Genomic DNA, 20,561 nt, shown 5'->3' with positions numbered 1-20,561 from the left:
TCTCTTAGGCTTATGTCAGATGGTTGACTTTGCCACCGGTAATACATTTGCCAGCAGCAGAGTTATAGGGGAGAGACTTCTTACCTCAGTGTAATTTCTCCCTCACTGGCCCTGAAAGCTGCCATAATGAATTTTCTAGCAATGGGGCAGCAAGGGAGCAACATCTCTTGCCTTGCTAGCAAGGAAGCAGTTTTATAGAGATTGGCAGGAGGTCTTTTAATGGACGTGACATTGACAAGACCCCTAGGTAGCTCTGTTTAGGGCTGCACAAGGGTTCAGATTTTTAAAGTAGGTCTCACCTGTTCAATAATACATACACACATAAACACACACACACACACACACACACACACACACACACACACACACACACACACACACATACACACACCACACACACATCTGGAAGTCATCACTTGTTAGTGGTCATTGAGGTCTTGAGCTAGGGATTGCTCATCTACAGAACATGGATTAAAATCAGTAGGACATTTTAATGTATAAATCGCTCTAATAATGTATTCTATCACTTATTATCCCTAATTAGACGGACTTTGGGTATTTATACTATATTTACGTGTGTATAGATATACAGAAATTCAGATTCAGAATGCTTTATTAATCCCAAAGGGAAATTATTAATATACTACCTTGCTAAAAAAAAAAAACTCAAGTATCCACTGAACACATTTTGTTACAGTCATATGGAAGCGTCTCCACTCCTTGTATTGATTCAATTTTCAATGTTCAAGGCCATGCAAGATCTGTAGGATCTTGTAAAAGTTAATCTATGTTAATTATTACAGAGGGAATGATAAGCCTTCAAACGGGTGCATCATCAGTAAATAAATGTGAAAGATTTCTTCTCACTGTGCTCATCTAAGACACTACAGGTGCTTGGGAGTCACACTCCATCCAAACCAGGCCATCCAATACATGGGTAAGGCTACAAACATATAGGATACACCTAAATATACAAGACAGAAATCTAGCAGTAAATTCAAAGTTACTTATTAGTTACAAAGTTTTTTATGGTGTTTTCACTCTGCAGACCTCTTTATTCTAATGTTCTGAATTGTTATGTCATATTTAAAGTAATATATTTCAATGCTATGATTACTAACTAACTTAACAATAGGGCTCTATCAAAAAAAAAATGCATGGACATCATTTATTTATAGGGATACAGTTATTTGTATAGAGCCTTTTTTGTAATGGTGGTTGCATGCTATCTTTGTAGCACGGATGGATGTATTTGTAAGCAGAATACTTAAAATACAAAGAAAGTTAGATACTCAGATAGTTTGATTTGTGCATAGTTAGGTATGTGTGTGCAGGTGCATGTTAGTTTCAATATTGTATGTTCTTATTTTATAGTCTTTAGTTTAAGTTTTTAAAGTAAATCTAATGTTAAGAACCAGCATTTCTTATGGGTATACACTACAAGACTCTGTATACGACAACCATGGTTTCTATTATGGATTGGGTGTATTATTTATTCTTTTAAAACTATTAAACAAAATTTAAGGATCAGGCATTGCATTTACCAAATTGTCAAAAACTCAATATATATATAATATATATGTATATATATATATATATATATATATATATATATATATATATATATATATATATATATATATATATATATATATATATATATATATATATATATATATATATATATATACACACATACCACACTTTGAAGTACACAATGGGGTTTATTTACTAAAGCTAGAAAGTGCAAAACCAGGCTCACTTCTGCATAGAAACCAATGAGCTTCTAATCCCAGCTTGTTCAATTAAACTTTGATAATAAAACCCGGAAGCGCATTGGTTTCTATGCAGATGAGAGCCTGATTTTGCATTTCTAGCTTTAGTAAATAAACCCCATCATGTACTTAAAAGTGGGATATGCCTGTATATATATATATATATATATATATATATATATATATATACACAGGTGCATCTCATATAAATTAGAATATTATCAAAAAGTAAATTTATTTTAGTAATTCCATTCAAAAAGTAAAATTCGTATATCATATATATTCAATACATACAAAGCGATATAGTGATATATTTCAACCATTTCTTTATTTTAATTTCGATTATTAAAGCTTACAGCTAGTGAAAACCAAAAATTCAGTATTTCTAAAAATTTGAATAATACATAAGACCAATTTAAAAAAAAGGATTTTTAATACAGAAATCCTGCCTTAATGAAAAGTATGTCCATGTACAGTATAGTATGCACTCAATACTTGGTCAGGGCTCCTTTTGCATGGATTACTACATCAATGGCGTGGCATGGAGGCTATCAGCCTGTGGCATTGCTGTGGTGTTATGGAAGCCCAGGTTTCTTTGATATCAGCCTACAGTTCATCTGCATTGTTGTGTCTGGTGTCTCTCATCTTCCTCTTGTCAATACCCCACAGATTCTCTATGGGGTTTAGGTCAGGCTAGTTTGCTAGACAATCAATCACAGTAATACTATGATCATTAAACCAGGTATTAGTACTTTTGGGCTTGTGGGCAAGTGCCAGGTCCTGCTGGAAAATGAAATCAGCATCTCCATAAAGCTGGTCAGCAGAGAGAAGCATGAAGTGCTCTATAATTTTCTGGTAGAGGGCTGTGCTGACTTTGGACTTGATAAAACACAGTTGACCTACATGGCTTTCCAAATAATCACTGATTATGGGAACTTCACACTGGACCTCATGCAACTTGGATTCTGAGCCTCTCCACTCTTCCTCCAGACCCTGAGACCTTGATTTCCAAATGAAATGCAACATGATTCCTGACCCATCCCAGGATCTTGTTGAAAGGTCAGTGTTTCCCCTGCCTAGAATCCGTGATCAGAAGCCAGAATGTAAACACAGCATGACCTGTAATAACCAGAGCCAGTGATGACCAGACGGTGTGGAGATTGCAGTGAGACATCAGTGTCACATGCCTTACACATACCTATTTGTGATAAGTGTTGAATCCATAGGGAGCAGGACTCACTTGTGGTGATTGAAGGTGATTAAGGATACTGATCACAGCAGAACTGATGTGTCACTATATCAACAGACTGTAATTCTACACACTTGGTGGACTGTCATCATATCCACATTTGAACGGCAGATTGCATAACCCGCAAATAGTCTTTTAGGACTATCCTTTTTATATTATTTGATTCATTCAAACATATGGTATTGTTTTGCCAATGTTGGAGAGCTGCTGGTGTTGTGATTTTATATAATTTTGTTAACTCATTTGCTTATGAGGGAATTATAGCAGTTGCTCACATAGTTTTGGGTTTATCAATTAACCAGTGGATATTAGGGGTTAATTGAAATATATTTCACTTCTATCTATGAATGCATCGGAGGGAGGCTGATGTTTTGACACGTAAAAAGAAAATACTTTTCAGTAAGCCAACATTTCTTTATTAAAAATCTTTTTTTATTGGTCTTATGTTATATTCTAATTTTCTGAGATACAGAATTTTGTTTTTTCACTATCTGTAAGCCATAATCATCAAAATGAAAAGAACGAAATGCTTGAAACATATCACTCTGTGTGTTACTTATCTATATAAAATATATGAGTTATACTTTTTGAATTGAATCTTGCTTAAGAACTTTGTCAAACATGGCCATTGTTATGATGGATTACTACAACTTCACTCTTTAATTAGGATATTTTCTTGGTGGACCTAATTGGTGGAGGACTGAAGATTACAAAACCAACAGCTAGCAACAATGGTTGAGCCCATAGGTAACCAATATGTGGTGTCCAGACCTGTATATTCAGAAAACAGTTTCCACAATGAAAATCAAAAAATTCACAGATATCACAAAACATTCCTGGACCATTTGCGTCTATTTTTCGGGTAGGTTGTATGTCTTTACTATCAGCTATGATGGGATGTTAGGAGCTATAATGAGGCACTAGGCATGTATGAAGTCACTTGTTACTAAGATAAAAAATGCTGCATATACTATGCATACATTCATGTAATGTACATAAATATGTTTGTAGCTCATGCAAGTACAGTAATAGTTTTACACTAAAAAAGTAGGACATAAATATAATACATTTATGTATTTAACAAATGTATTTCATCTTAATTGCTGTTGTGCTTGTAAAACTTTGTCAAATGACCATTGCTGCCTTTCCTACCTAGATATTTGTTAAAAAAGAGGCTAAGAAACTGATATGTGTTAATTTATTTATGTAAATACATTCTGAGAGAAATTTAAAGAACCAAGTCTTATTTTCCCAAAAAAATAATAATAATTGATAGGTGATATGGGCAAAAGTTTAACATGTACTTATATTTTCATAAATCAACCCTTCCTTGTATATTGTGCTTTCCTGCACTTTTGCTTTGCGGTTCACCTTCAAAACATCAGACTAATAAGACATTCTCCCACATGAACAATAGTTTACTCTGTAATGTGTTGTGTTACAACTGTATTTACGTAATAAATGTTAAAAGTCAGATTTTTCTTTCTTGCCAATCAAAATATATTCATTATAATTTTTATGACCAGAGGCCACCATGACCTAAGCCAAGTTTAGTAGCATTAGTATGTGTCAGTTAACCTGGAAAAACTTTATGACTAATTCATATACCTAAATTAATAAAAACCCTGATGTTTATCATATGCTTACAGATTTTTACATAAAATAAAAAAAAAAATAGAACATCTGTCCTTTTTTATTAATAGTATTTCTTTTAATACTACAATTGTATCTGACAGTTACACTTATTAAACTTATTTTACTGCATATTCCAAAACTAAAGGTGTCAGTGTTCATCTGCAGGCTGAACTGGGAACTACATTAACTGGTTCTTGATTGTCAGAGGGCACCCATGTTGTCTGTAACAACCAGGACTAAGAGTCAGCAGCTGCACAAAGTGGTGGCTGGCACTCAAAGGGTGAACAATTATAAATGTATCCCAGCATACTGCAGCATTTATGTGAGGATTGCATATGGAACGTGTTTAAATATGAATAAATAATAAATTAAAATTATATTTAGCATCAGCTTTATGCAACAAGACAAATAACAATGTGTATAGTATACCCAAAAATTATATTCATAGAAAATTATGCTTGTTTAGTATACCACAATACAATGTACAATGTGGCAAAATGAAATCTCTCTCTCTGGAATCCATACCTCTCTTAATGCAAGAAAGGACTTTGCTCATTTTGGAAACCGCAGCTTGGCACTGCATGTTATTATTGAGCTTATGATCTAACAAAACTCGAAGATTCTTCTCCACTATGGATTCTCCTAGTTGTACTCCCCCTAGTATGTATGATGCATGCATATTCTTAGCCTCCAAGTGCATAACTTTACATTTATCAACATTAAACCTCATCTGCCCCATATTCATCCAATTAGACATTGCACTGAGGTCGGCTTGTAAATTGGAGACGTCCTGTAAAGACGTTATTCCACTGCATAGTTTGGTGTCATCTGCAAAGACTGAAATAGTACTTTTAATCCCAGACCCTATATCATTTATAAAGATATTAAAAAAGTAAGGGTCCCAACACTGAACCTTGGGGTACACCACTGATAACCTTAGACCATTCGGAGTAAGAATCATTAACCACTACTCTACAAATTCTGTCTTTTAGCCAGTTTTCTATCCATTTACAAACTGATATTCCCAAGCCTGTAGACTTTACCTTACACATTAGCTGTGTGTGGGGAACTGTGTCAAACGCTTTTGCAAAATCCAAGTATACCACGTCAACAGCCACCCCTTTGTCTAAGGGTTTACTTACCTGTTCATAAAAAGAAATCAGATTTGTTTGACAACTTCTGTCTTTCGTGAACCCCTGCTGTCTGTTGATTGACATTTTTCATTTTCCAGAAAGAACTCATCTATGTGGTCTTTTATTAAACTTTCCAGTATGTTCCCGACTATAGAAGTTAAACTAGGTCTATAGTAAGTTTGTAAAGACTGTGTTCCCTTTTAAAATATAGGCACCACATTAGCCCTACGCCAATCCAGTGGTACCATTCCCATCATTAATGAGTCCCTAAAAATTAGAAACAATGGCTTTGAAATGACAGAGCTCGATTCTTTTAGGAACCGTGGGTAGATGCCATCTGCTCCAGGTGCGTTATCTACATATTCCCTAACTATACAGCATGCAGTCAGAATTACACATATGTGTTCCCAGCCCCTGCTAATGGTTGGCACATCTTATACCCTGAACATTTCTACCAGTGTACAGATTCCAACAAAAAAGAACATAATTGATCTAATAGGCAACACGTTTCATATTTTGAGGTTTAGGAAATCTATGTTCATTAAGAATTATAAGTCATATTTGTATGTATTATGTTACAACCTTCTGTTCTAGATGTTCTGCGGAGAAGGCCAAAAGAGTCGCTTACACATTTTTTCCCATTGCCTCTTGGCTTCCTATGTACCGAATAAAGGAATGGATTGTCAATGATATCGTTTCTGGAATCAGCACTGGCCTGGTGGCTGTCCTGCAAGGTAAGCCATTTCATTTCATAATTTAAATCAAGGCTATATTTTAAATGAGCTTGTGGAATAAAAATCCACATTTTATGTACAAGGTTAATATCAAAAGTGCTTTTGTATAGAAAGGTCCAGTGCATTCAAGTAGGAGCCAAGTGCCAATGCATGCATGTTTCTAAGCATAAGGTCGCTTCTAATTGTGCCTTAGCGTGGGCATTGGCATGGATGCACGTGCATTCTCGGCACTGGTATTAGTGCCAAATGCCCGTTATAAGTTGAAATGTGGCATGGACAGATTGCTGAGTGATCTCCAGCTGCCTCCCAATTAATCTGTAACCTGACCTGCTACTTCTGCTGTCCAGCATGCCCCTGACCTTTCTCTAGATATTTGTCTGTGCCTTGTGATCTTGGCCTGTATTTCAGACTTCAATTCCTGCCTTCTGATTCTGTACAATGCCCCCTGGTTGTTAAAGAGGAAGTAAACCCTTACAAACGACTTTGACCTACAGGTAAGCCTAGATTAAGGCTTACCTGTAGGTCCAAGAAATATCTCCTAAAACTATATGGTTTAGGAGATATTTGCCCGAAAACGGGCACCGCTGTCTACGGCGCATGCGCCGTAGACAGTGGCGCGCAGGCGCACTAAACGCGGCAGTTCCAAGAATGGAGCTGCCGCATTTGTCGACTCCCGTGCGCATGCGCGGGAGTGACGTCATCGTGGCTTTGCCGAATGACAGTGGCGGAGCTGCGAGACGCCACTCCCGTGCGCATGCGCGGGAGTGACGTCATTGCGGCTTTGCCGAATGACAGTGGCGGAGCTGCGAGACGCCACTCCCGTGCGCATGCGCGGGAGTGACGTCATCGTGGCTTCGCCGCTGTCATTCGGCGGAGCTGCGAGACGCCACAAGCAAGATGGATGCGGCGGACTACAGGGGACAGCGGCAACTTCGCTGGCTCCTGTGTCAGGTAAGTGACACATAATGGGCTACTATGCGATGCATAGTAGTCCATTATGCTTTACCTTTGCAGGGAAAAAAAGAGGAAGTAAACTCATCAGGGTTTACTTCCTCTTTAACTGACCTTCGCCTGTATCTTGACTCTGCCTTATGTCACTGTGCCTTGCTGTCCAGCTGTTGATGACCTTGGCTTGTGTCCTGGCTATTTTTTTTCTTTCAAATGTGGGCTAGTATTGTAAAAGAAAGAGAGTCTTCCATAGTGAAAATGCTTAGGAAATACAATCATAATGATCTGTCTAAGCAACACCTACAGAGTTGTGTAACTGATGTCACAAGCCCACATAAACAACTATTTTCAGTTTAGGTTTTTTCTGGACTGCAAATGGTTACAAGAAACCAATAAAAAGCAAGGCGCTAACACATATATAGTAATTACAATCAAAGTGAATAATAATCCAGGTAGGCTTGAAAGTTCAAAATTGTGAATTAAAAAAAAAAAAACTTTAAATAATATCACAGTCCAGAAAAAAAATATATTCCTAAATCGTTGCAGGGAAAAAAACTCCAATCACTGTGCTCCTGTTTGTAAGAATGCCTCAAATACTCCTTATAAAAGGTGCTCGACCACAAGCTGTACAAAATGCACGCTTACCAATAACATCTATAATATGCACCTTTGGTGTCTTAGGGTACCACCCTTTTGCATGTTGTATTTAGAAAAGCCACCCTGGTAGTGATATATGGGAAATTGCCAACAGCTTTTCTCCTCAGGCATAAATGGCCAAGACCCAGGGAAAAACAAATGATAATCCAGTATAGTGTAATAACGTTTTATTAAAAGTCAAAGCAAGGGTAAAATAGAGATTTTCCACTTACATTTAATTTGATTATGTATAATTACTATATATGTGCTAGCTCCTTGCTTTTTATTGGTTTACATTTCAGAGGTGGTTTATTCACTGAAATGGACAGTTTCACATTTTTGATTTTTTAGTGTGTTAACATTCTGTGTTGGCGCCAAGGTTTACTATTATTGAATACATGGAAATGGTTACAGCCATAAATACAACAGGATAATTCTCCATCATGGCTTCTCTTTTCTACTATAAAACCAGAGCAGGAACTCAGCTAGTATGGGTTACTAAACTCAGATTGGCCTCCAGGTCTATACTAGCTGGCCCTCCACCAGTCCATATACATGCTATTGCTTGTCGTTAACAAAAACCCAAATGATTGAGCTGTTTATAATCATACACAAAATATGTAAAATGTATATTGTTATGGAAAAAGAGAATTGATTTTAATGAATGTTCTGTCATATTGCAGGTCTGGCCTTTGCCCTTTTAGTGAATGTTTCTCCTGGATATGGACTTTATGCAGCATTTTTCCCTGTCATTATTTATTTCTTCTTTGGTACATCAAAGCACATATCAGTTGGTGAGTAGTTTCCTTTATATAAACATTAAACAACAACCACAACCAAGGAGATTTCGAGAGCTTTAAAAGTGAGGCCTTTTTCTGCATATCAATAGCACCCAACATCGGTAACTATTGGCCTGCATTGCAATCTAATAATAGTCCTGTTTAATATATATCTAAAGACAAAATGTATTTTTAATCACAATAGAGTAGGGAATGTTTAAATTCTTTTTTGTTTTTTTCATTCTCTGGTCTACTTTTCCTTAAAGTGGTGTTGCCACCAAAAAAAAAAAAGTGTTTAAAAATCTTAAAAAAAATAAATAAATAATTGGAAATTTTTTTTTTTTTACTCACCTCTAAATACTTGTTGCTAGGGGGTCCCTCGTAGTCTGCCTTCTTCCTTGCCCGGGCTGGTGACATCACTTCCCCTCATGCCGCACAGTCATCTGGGACCTGTCACATGTCCCATATGACTGTGTGGCGTATCACGGCGCCCTGTGCCGCTTGTGGGGGAAGCGGGGAACGAGGGGGGGCTTCATTCCCCCGCATCGCTGGACCCTGGGACAGGTAAGTGCCCGATTATTAAAAGTCAGCAGCTGCAGTATTTGTAGCTGCTGACTTTTTTTTTTTTTTTTTAGGGGCACCCCACTTTAACTTCCTATCTCAAAACAGGTTAAAGGCACAATTACAGTTTATTGGTGTTGCTAGAAATTCATCGGCATTAGCCCCCTGTTGATGTTACTACTAACATGGATCATAGAGTCCTCCCTGACTAAAACCATATTCTTTTAGGTCCCTTTCCCGTCCTGAGTTTGATGGTTGGAACAGCTGTACTCCGATTAGTTCCCGATAATCCTGCCGATCCAGACATTAATGAAAAAAGAGTTGTTGTGGCAGCTTCTGTGACAGTGCTTGCAGGAATCTTCCAGGTCAGTGCTAAAACATGCCTTATTGGAATAATTGTCATCTTTGCTTTATGGCTAAAATTAATGACCAATTTCTTTTTCTTAGCTGGCATTGGGACTGCTACAAGTTGGATTTATTGTCATCTATTTGTCTGATTCCCTGATAAGTGGCTTTACAACAGCTGCCGCCATCCATGTTTTGATATCACAGTTAAAGTTTGTATTGGGTTTAACAGTTGAACCATTCAGTGGACCTCTAGCCTTGTTTTATGTAAGTGAATTTATTAATTTATAATATTTTGCTCTCGCTAAATGTGTTTTAATGTCTACCGCTACCGATAAATATACCAATACCAAAAAATACTGAGAATCACTTTAACATGTTGTACTGCATCTGGGTAAGCAACCATATTTCTAAATGTGCTGCGATTTTGTAAAGCCAGCATAGTGCATAGAGCTTGCATTCACATGATCTAATTGTCAATATTCATAATCACTTGCACTTTTAAATGTTTGTTGCAGTAGAGCCTACAATGAATGGCACATTGCCATTCATTATTAATTTCACTCCAACACATGAACAAAATGAGTACACCTGGCCCTCTGGTTACTTAAAAGAGTGTTTCTTCGAGGTGCACTAGACAAAAAAGGTTAGATGTCTTTTTGGTTCATAAACATGCATTAAAAGGCCATTGAAAATGAATGAGCACACTCATTGCAACACCAAAAAGTGTGCATTAATCTAATTGAGTCCTTAAAGACTAAGTCCACCTTTCTAAATATGTTTCATGTTACAACTATATAAGATGTAATCATGGTTAAATTCTGTGATCATAGTGAGTTTTCCATTAAGACTTCTTCAATTTAAAAATAATAAATTAGACACAGTTATGATATGATCTGTGCAGAAAATAACTAAATTAATAAATAGCTAACTTGTACTGCTATAAATCAGCAGATCCTACCTAGTAATGAAACACCAGTTTAGGTTGCTGAACATGTTATTCTGTAAATACGGGTGTAGCGATGTAACATGTAATATGTTCGAAAAGGTAAACATATCCCTTAATGCTAAGCTAATGAAAAAAAAGTATGACCAAGAGCTTCCCTTTACATGCATATGAAACATTTCATAATTGACTCTGGAGTGGTCAGATGCTTAAATTACAAATCTTCACTATACATTAAAAGAAAAGGTGTAAACAAATGTCATAAAGGTCAGGGTATTTAAATATATATAGTCAGGTTTAAGGCTGGTCATAAATGATCCAAATGTTGACAGATTGCAACTGAATTGGTCCAAATTTGAGCCTAGGAGGTCCCGTGAGCATCACCTGGCTTGACAAAAGTTGATTTAAAAACAACTGAGCCTAATCATATATAAAATGTATTCAGGCAGCGGTGCGGCTGCTGAATAAAATAGCCATGTGTGGTCAGCTTAAGGCCCCTTTCACACTGACGATCTGTTCAGATCCACTTGTCAGTTTTTCAGGCGGACCTGAACGGATGCTCCATAGAGGTCTATGGAGCGTCGGATGTCAGCGGTGACATGTCCGCTGACATCCGACTCGCTCCGATCCAAAAAAGTGTGACGGAGGAAAAAGCTATTTTTCCATTCCTCATCGGATCGGGTGATGGCGGACACTGCGGTCCGTCGTCACCCGATCTCCCATAGGGGAGAGCAGCGCTGTGACAGGTCCGTCCCTGCGCAGTGTGCAGAGACGGACCTGTCATTTTCCTGCTCAGCGGAGATCGCTCCAGCGTTCCCCGCTGAGCAAGCGGATTTCTACAGGGCAGATCACCACTGATCTGCCCCGTGTGAAAGGACTCTTAGATGTCGAGATAAGTGAGATATGTGACATGGCAAAATTAAAAGAGAAGTATTGACTTACATTAAAAAAATAACATTTATGCTCACCTAGGTGGATGCAGTGAGAACTGAGCACTCAAACACTGCTGATTGCTCAGTTCTTTCAGGAGTGCAGAATAAACTGCACTCCTGTGACCAACAGGAGAAGTGCAGTCAAAATAGCTTTGACTATACTTCTCTAAAATTTCACTGATGCAGAAAGATCATATAACTGCTTGAATTTATATGCATTTACTGGAGTTTCTATTTATAGTGGTATAAAAACCCAAAAACCAAAAATGTATTATATTGCACATTATATTATATTGCACATTACTAATTCTTAGATGTAGTTTTAATTTTTTTAGGAATTTCTTCTTTTATTTTGCTTAGTGATACTGCCAGTAAGTCTGTAATTTTGCAAGTTCCTTTAACAGACTAAGCTATCCAGCAAAAGTGGCAATTAGAGAGTTGAAGAAAAACTATTTATTACTGGGAGGGGTGCTTACAATGGTCAGCTTTTATTCATTTATGTAAACCTTTATTCCAAAAGGAAAAAATAACTGGACAGTCAGTATATATTAACCTCTCATGTTTTGTGGTCTCAATGGAAAAAAAAAAAGAAAACGTTTGTGTTCTTTAAGTTATTTGCTTCTTTAACCATTGAATTTGAACTAATATGAAGTACAGATATTCGCTGTAATCTACACTTTGGAATGCAGATTTATAACACTGCTGATTTTGTTTTACAGTCTTTGGAAGGTATCTTTACCCAGATTACAAAAACAAACATTGCAGATCTTGTTACATCTATTATCATCATGGTTGTAGTTTTTGCAGTGAAAGAAATTAATGATCGTTTTAAAGCAAAGATTCCTGTACCAATCCCAATTGAGGTTATAATGGTAAGTAGCACAGCGATCTGGGCTACCTTTAAAAAGTAAGATGTCTCAAAGTGGGTGATAGAAAGTGAGACAGGGAGCTACCATAATTGTGTTGTACTCTACATTATTGCAAATATACTCTTGTTCTGAATCCATAAGATGGCAGGAATTATAGCATTAATTACACTTGCTTGTCCATAAGGACACGTCTTTATATTGGATTATCAATTATATATATAATAGTGGCGGAACTATAGGGGACGCTGCAGTCGCACTTGCGACTGGGCCCTGCCGTTCTGACGCTGTGGGGGTGCCCCAAGACCTGGCATCTCCCCCTTCACCCCTGACTGTCCGTTTAACATGCAGGGGGGAGGTGAGAGGTGACGATCAGCAGCTGTATGGTGCTTGCGAGACGCGGGATCTCCCTGGGTCTGGTAGTTCTGTCTCCGAATGTATACAGTGGAGAGGGGAGGGGCATGTATGGGCTTTACTCTTCAGTGAGTCGCTCTGCTTCTACACTCTTGATGATACATGCCCGGGTTAGTGGCCCCTCCCCTCTCCACTGTATACATTCGGAGAGAGAACTACAAGCCCCAGGGAGATCCTGTCGCCCATGGATACAATAGAGCTGCCGATCACTGCCTCCTCCTCTTCCCAGGTGGGGGGTACAGAGATGTGCTGGAGGGCCAAGGTGCACAGCAGACAGCCAGGTACAGGGGGACCTCTGGAAGGGGGGTGGGTGACTGTCTGGGGACCCTGATGTAAGGAGGGCTCTCTGGGGACCCTGAAGTAAGAGGGGCTATCTGGGGACCCTGATGTAAGGGAGGGCTCTCCGGGAACCCCGATGTAAGGAGTGGCACTCTGGGGACCCTAAAGTAAGGGGGGCCTCTGGGGACCCTGAAGGAGGCTCTCTGAAGACCCAGATGTAAGGAAGGGGCTCTCTGGGCACCCTGATGTAAGGAGGGGCCCTCTAGGAACCCTGATGTAAGGAAGGCTCTCTAGTAACCTTGATGTAAGGAATGGGCTCTCTGGGGACCCCGATGTAAGGAGAGGCTCTCACGGGACCCTGATGTAAGGAACGGGCTCTTACGGGACCCCAATGTAAGGAAGGGGCTCTCGGGGACTCTGATGTAAGAAAGGGGATCTCTGGGGACCCTGATGTAAGGAGGGAGGCTCTCTGGGGACCCTGATGCAAAGGCAGGCTCTCTGAGGACCCTGATGTACAGGGGGCTCTCTGGGAACCCTGATGTAAGGGGGGACTCTCTGGGGTTCCTGATGTAAATAGGTAGGCTCTCTGAGGATCCTGATGTTAGGGGGATCCGCACTCATATATGTAACAATATATATATATATATATATATATATATATATATATATATACACACACACATGTGTGTATATTATATACATGTGTATGCCTGTCCGTCCAAACATATACATTTCTTTACTTCGCTGCTATGGGCTCTAGCCCGTGATCTTTTGAAGACCTAGCAATGCCCCTGGTGGGGGCCCTTCATGGTTTCTTGCACCAGGGCCCTGAAGATTCTAGTTACACCTCTGATATATAAGATATCTTGCTTATGTTTTAATTGTTGGACTCATGAGAATCAGCATGATGTGTTAAACTTAAATAATACTATGGATCCTGTTTATAAAATGTCAAAATAAAATCTTTCTTTACACAAGGGCTGTACTAAAAGTAATGCAAAAGTGAGCCGTCATTGAGTTCTTGATGAAGGACAATTTATGTTAGTGGTCACAGTTGATGGTCTCCCATTGCATGGTTTGTCTTCACTGCTGGTTTCCACCTCTTTAAACGCCTTCATCCATCTTATCAATGATGTCGTCTCTGTAAACATTCTATAGCCTTCTGTGAATGTTGGACAACCAGAATCACTCCTTTGTCAAGAACTCAATTCTTGTATGTTGCTTCTGCTTGAAATATATTATTTACTTACAATGAAAAAGAAGAAGAGTTAGTACAGAGGAAGAGTTAGACTGGGTTCACACTATTGTCAATTGGATGCGGATTTCCCTACATACAATTTGTATGTCAGGAGATTGTGACTGACTCTCTATGGAGCTGGTTGATACATCTCTGGAACAGCTCCGGTGCGAATTGCACAAGAGTCCTGTGCATCTTATGGTCTGTTTCAGGTCTGAATTCAGCCAACAAAAATTCGGGCGGAAATCAGGCCTGAAACGGTGAACAGGAATGCACCGGACCCCATGCCATGAGCCGCTCTTTGCGGCAGTGTGAACCCAGACTTACTCTACCAACATATACAAGTTATGTTATGCTCACTTTTGCATTACTTTTGGCACAGCTCATTGTTACCACACCTCAATCAAACTTGTAAACTGGTGGAGAAGTGGTGGAAATTTTGCTGCAGTATCGGATGGGGTTTGGTGAAATCATAAGTTTATGAATTTACAAAAATAAGCCAAACAATGCTGATTAGTTTATTATTAACTTTTGCAAATACAGTTGGTTGTAATATTAATGAGGGAATCAAGGCGAGGAGAAGAGGATGCGGGATGATGTTAACATCAGCAAAATCTTGTAAATTGTTTTCTTTTACCTTTCATGTCTACTTTGCAGACAGTCATTGCAACTGGAGTTTCATATGGATTTAATTTTCAACAAAAATATGGTGTAGCCATTGTTGGGAAATTAGAGAAAGGGTAAGATACATTTTATTTGATTTAGTTAAGACAACTGTAATTATTATTATTATTATTATTATTAATAATGTTGGGGTCAATACTATACTGTCATCATGTGTTTTTTAATCTGTTTTAGTTTTTATAAAGAAGATCTATAATCTCACACTTAAATTTTTTTAACACCAGCATTGTAATAGCAATAAAAACAATAGTTATTTCGACAATCCAACATAGGCTTATCTGAAAAATCCCCTGTTATTGAGTGTTGCCTGTCTACTGGCCATCATTTTCCACAACTCACTAGATTCTCTGCATGCTCTGCAGCTTTACCTGTGCTCATTCCTTTGGCTTACTTCTGACTTCTAAGGACTACATATCCCATGGTGCTTTGCTGCTCTTAAGTAGTGATTACTGTGCTGTCTCTCCTTACTAATACTCCTCCTCTTTAGCACCTCTGTAGTTTAGAAAGCCGGCTTTGTGAAACGTGGAACACAGACATGTACATTCACAGGACATAATTGTCACAGGCGTAAGATGTAAATATGTGGGATGCTTCAAAAAGCTAGATTTTAAACTTCAATTTGTTCAGATTAACAAGAGTAGGCTAGAAATAAATGAAATACAATGTGGAAGTGAACATATACGTTTATATTAGGGCTGGGAAAATGAAAGATGAATTCCTCGATTAATCGTAAAAAAATTTGATCGATCAAAATTCTGTTGATCGGTTCTCACCTTTCCGCCGGCTTACAGGTCTTCAGGGAGTTACGTTGATGTCTGTGACATCACCGGACAGCCTGGACACTGATGGTAAATATGGATGTGGTTAACTGGGATCATTCAGTGAGCTAAGTGTAGGCAAATTTGATAACCTCCATTTTTAACATTGCTGTAAAAAAAAAAAAAATGTAAACACTTTGGTATCTCTGCGTGACTGGCTAAAGTGATGCCTACTTGCCTACTATAAAGTGACTGACAGTCAATATACTAGATAAGTTTTATAATTAAAGATAAACTAACTTTCTAAGTTTTTCTTAAAGTTTAATTAAAAAAATGACTTATGTCAGTGCTACTGTTTGAATTTAAAACGTATTTGTGTGAACTGTGAAGTTAAGTCATGGATTGTGGAAACTAACTAGTGTCGGGTGATTGTATATAGTGTATACCACATTTACCACTGACTAATGCAGAGTTGCAATGCAAGGAGATCAGCTAAAAGTAGTTGGATCTGTATGTGCATTATAATTAATCGAAATTAGTCGATTAATCGATTAAAAAAAAATAATAATTTATCAAACATGAAAATTTGAATCAGTAACAGCCCTAGTTTATATATTTTTATATAATTTTGACCATACCTTATCCGTCATTTGGCATTGAGTAATGCTGCTAAGATTTACTGTTACCCACTTGAGAACTAGCATTTTATATCTGGTCCTGTAAAGGCCATTTTTTAGTTTTTAGTGCTAGATAGTTTGACTGACAATTACTCTGCCATGAAACACTGTTCTCAAATAAATTGTATATATTTTTAGACAAAGTTTTATTTTGGTGTTTTTAATTTTTTTTATTTTGCTACATAAAAAAGACATTTAAAAAAAAAAATGCTTCCCTTATTTTCAGATATACAACATAGCCAATAAAAACATTAGAACATTAAGACAGTACAAAAAAAAACCAGATGACCCCTTTCTGGAATATAGACACACAAGGGTGATCTTATTGTTCACCACAATTTTTGGGAAATTAATAAACATGCCAGTAACATAGAGTTTGGTAAAGGTACACAAGATACATTAAATGTATAGGTCATACACGTTAGGCTCAACAGCTGAAGGGGCAAATTTAAAGTTTATATACAATGGGAGGATGGAGATGAATGAGGTTAATGTGCAGGATAAGGCTTTAATAAAAATAATAAATTACTTTAAAAATGTGCACTGTTTTATTTTTGACACTTTTTTTTAGGTGAATGGGTAGGGCTACCCCCTACTCATTCACATAGGGTGCGGTCCATAATCTGAGGGCTTCCAGATCCTTGTTAAAGGGGGCTTCCAGATGCCGATAAATTCCCCACCCGAAGACCCCGGCAACCAACGGCCAGGATTGTCCTCATCATCATAGGGACAAGATGCTTTGGGGTGGGGCCACAGGGCAGGGCCCCCCTGCCGAAAAGCACCCACCCCCTCATGTTGAGGGCATGTGGCCTGATATGGTTCAGGAGGGAGGGTGCTCGCTTGCCCCCACCCCCTTTCCTGACCTGCCGGACTGTGTGCTCGGATAAGGGTCTGCTATGGATTTTGGGGGGGACCCTCACACTGTCTTTTTCGGTGTGGGGTTTCCCCTTAAAATCCATACCAGACCAAAGGGCCTGGTATGGTCCTTGAGGGGGAACCCATGCCCTTTTTTTTTTGCGTGGAGTTCCCCCTAAAGATTCATACAAGACACAGTGCCTGGTATTGTCGGGGATCAAAGTCGGATCCCTGTTCATTGAAGTTGAATGCATGTCGAACTTCAACTCGCAGGGCAAAGTCGGATCCAAAGTGGTACGACTGTCATGTCATACCAGTGTGAACCCGGCCTAAGGCAGTGTATCCTGTACAGTACAGTGGAATAAGTCGTTTTTAATCCTGCTTGTGCTTGTAAACATTTTCATTCAATAGATTTTTAACATTTTCTACATGCAAAGTTTGCAGCCCCGTTTTATGTTCCAGCACCACCGCATTTGATATGGTATCTGATGTATTATAAATAGCTAAACCTAGCAAAGTTTCCATATTTGGCTAAGCCACCATTTGTGTTGAATAATGCTCTCTGCCCTGTCTGATGTCTGAATAGTTACATCCATGACAAGAAGAGCATTCCTGTTTTGGCCTATATGATAGGATTTGAAAGTGGAACTTTACCTATAACAACTTCATAAAAAATAATGTTCTTTAGCCAGGAACATACATTTTGCTGAAGCTCAGAGCCACTGAGCAGTAGTAAACCTTTAGGCTGTCAGCAGATCAGCCACTAAAAACTTGGTGCAGTCCCTAAAAATAGAGAGCAGCTGAGCATGTGCAAATCAGGATGAGACAGGGTATTACTGGCTTTACACAGTATAGGCATTCATTTTTAATGTTCTACATAGCTATACCTGCAAAAGGGGCAAGCCCGAAGTGATCTAGAAGGACTAAATTTTCTGACTAAAGTTCCACTTTAATTTCCACAGTAATAATTATGTGAGTTGGCTTACTATTCATGTTTTCTATGTATAGGTTTCAGCCTCCCTTGGCTCCAAGCATTTCGGTTTTTAAAGACTGTGTAGCAGATGGATTTTCAATTGGTATTGTTGGCTTTGCTGTAGCCTTTTCTGTGGCCAAAGTATATTCAATCAAGCATGACTATGTTATCAATGGTAACCAGGTATGTGAATTTACAGTTGCATTAACATCTCTCTAGCTTATTTTAGTCGAAATGTTCAGTTTTAGTTATTTAGGTACCCAGCCACATCACACTTAATTTTATGTTTGAAAAAAAGTCTTATGACAATTATAAACTTCTGTTTAAAAATCCAACAGCAGAGAAAAAGCTGAACTAACTTTAACTGTTAAACATGTTCCTTATATGCTACTTATTAATAGTTGAAATGTAAAATCTTTCATTAACATTAATTGCAAATTTTAAGGATTAAAAAAAAAAATCTTTTATAAATATTGGCTTTAGCTTAAACTGTCAGCAGAAGTCACTTTCTATATTATTCATAATCAAACTAAGAGATGATGAGTTTAGATGTATATTACTTTTTTTTATTTGCTATTCACAAGAGTTAAAAGCCATACTTCATTTTAATGCACTGTATTTGTTTGGGTCTATTTCATAAACTTGCAGGAACTGGTGGCCTTTGGCTTAAGCAATATATTTGGTGGCTGTTTCAGAGGATTTGCTGCAAGCACCTCACTATCGCGATCCGCTGTGCAGGAAAGCACAGGGGGTAAAACACAGGTAAATGTGTTCTCATTGATAATCCCACATATAGTAAAACCTTGGATTGCGAGCATAACTCGTTCCGGAAACATGGTTGTAATCCAAAGCACTTGTAGATCAAAGAAAATGTCCCCATAAGAAATAATGGAAACTCAAATGATTTGTTCCACAACCATTTCTTCGTAGGTCCTTCAGTTTATAGTCCATATAAAAAGATTATAGCAATGTGATAGGTTGGGTAACCATAAAATGTCCATCCACAATTGGAATCCTCCACAAGGGGATTAGAAGCAAAATCCAGTAGGAGCTACAGACTATTAAAGAGAAGAGAAGCGCCTCTAATGCATGGTCGAATTTCGAACAAATTTTCTTTTCAAAATCAGAAAATTCATTTTTTTTGTGATCCGATGATGCCATCATTGATTTTCGAAATTCGGCCCAGCAAGCCTTCAATTTCACCTCATGTTGCTACAGAAAATAATTTTCTGGGCCGGGAATCTTCTTTTCTCTCTGTAAATTTTCTTTTATCTCCGTACATTTTCTTTTCTTATTTTATTTCTCGCACGATTCTCCCATCATTGATTAGAAAATCGTTAGTTTTTCAAAAAATTTCCAACATGTCCGATTCCTCAAATTTTATTTCTGTGCGAAAATCGGCTGTTGCTGCAGCCCACTAATAGTGCGAATTTCATACGAAAATTCTTAGATACGATTTTCAAAAGAAAATTCTTTCAAAATTCGAACCGTGTATGGCCGGCATAAGTGTAGCAATATGTAGCTAAATGTTGTACCTTCATTAAATGTAACTATATTGCTACACTTAGAGGCACCTCTCTTCACTTTTATACTCAGTTGTGACATGACGCTATATCAAGACATCACTTGTATATCAAGTCAAAAAAATTTTTAAATGTAGCTCGTCTTGCAAAACGCTCTCAAACCAAGTTACTCTCAATCCAAGGTTGTACTGTAAAATTATTCTTTTGTTAGCTTTTCTATATATTGACTTATCTAAAGTGCTTGATTATATATATATAAAGAGCAAGGTAGGAATATACAAATAATATTGTAAAAGCATCTGTGACACAAGCCATTACAGTCAAAAAGGTTTCTTGCCAATCGACTTTCCAAATCATGATACATATATGTAACTCTCGTTTAGGCAGTTATGACAAATGACCCTCCGCAAATAAGATATTGTGCTAAACCTGTAGGTATATAGAGATAACCAGAACACCTTTGCTAAGTGGAAGAATGGGTTTAATAATAAAGATGTGAGTGCCCCCACCCTGTGAGGGGATTCCCTCCTTGGGAAATTAATCAGTAATCTTAAGATGGATACATACTATACAATTTCCTTTAGATTTTTTTCCTTTAGATTTACCAAAACCATACAATACT

The 20,561-nt window shown here is 37.9% G+C and overlaps 1 protein-coding gene across 1 annotated transcript in view; it reads left to right on the top strand.

The window, feature by feature from the left end:
* The first annotated feature begins 837 nt into the window (after positions 1 to 837).
* Positions 838 to 20,561, top strand: part of LOC143962888 (chloride anion exchanger-like) — a 38,191-nt gene continuing 18,467 nt past the window's right edge. Inside the window, exons 1-10 of the mRNA XM_077472377.1 lie at positions 838 to 937; positions 3,692 to 3,886; positions 6,387 to 6,526; positions 8,794 to 8,904; positions 9,679 to 9,815; positions 9,898 to 10,062; positions 12,393 to 12,545; positions 15,127 to 15,209; positions 18,452 to 18,599; positions 19,065 to 19,178. Of these exons, the coding sequence (XP_077328503.1) occupies positions 3,756 to 3,886; positions 6,387 to 6,526; positions 8,794 to 8,904; positions 9,679 to 9,815; positions 9,898 to 10,062; positions 12,393 to 12,545; positions 15,127 to 15,209; positions 18,452 to 18,599; positions 19,065 to 19,178 (1,182 nt within the window). The 5' untranslated portion in view covers positions 838 to 937; positions 3,692 to 3,755. The remainder of the gene's footprint in view (positions 938 to 3,691; positions 3,887 to 6,386; positions 6,527 to 8,793; positions 8,905 to 9,678; positions 9,816 to 9,897; positions 10,063 to 12,392; positions 12,546 to 15,126; positions 15,210 to 18,451; positions 18,600 to 19,064; positions 19,179 to 20,561) is intronic.

Source organism: Lithobates pipiens, unplaced genomic scaffold, assembly GCF_037356315.1.
Source record: "Lithobates pipiens isolate NorthernLeopardFrog02 unplaced genomic scaffold, aLitPip1_a1.2 Scaffold_8, whole genome shotgun sequence".
NCBI lineage: Eukaryota > Metazoa > Chordata > Amphibia > Anura > Ranidae > Lithobates > Lithobates pipiens.
This window is presented reverse-complemented; position numbering and strand designations above follow the sequence as displayed.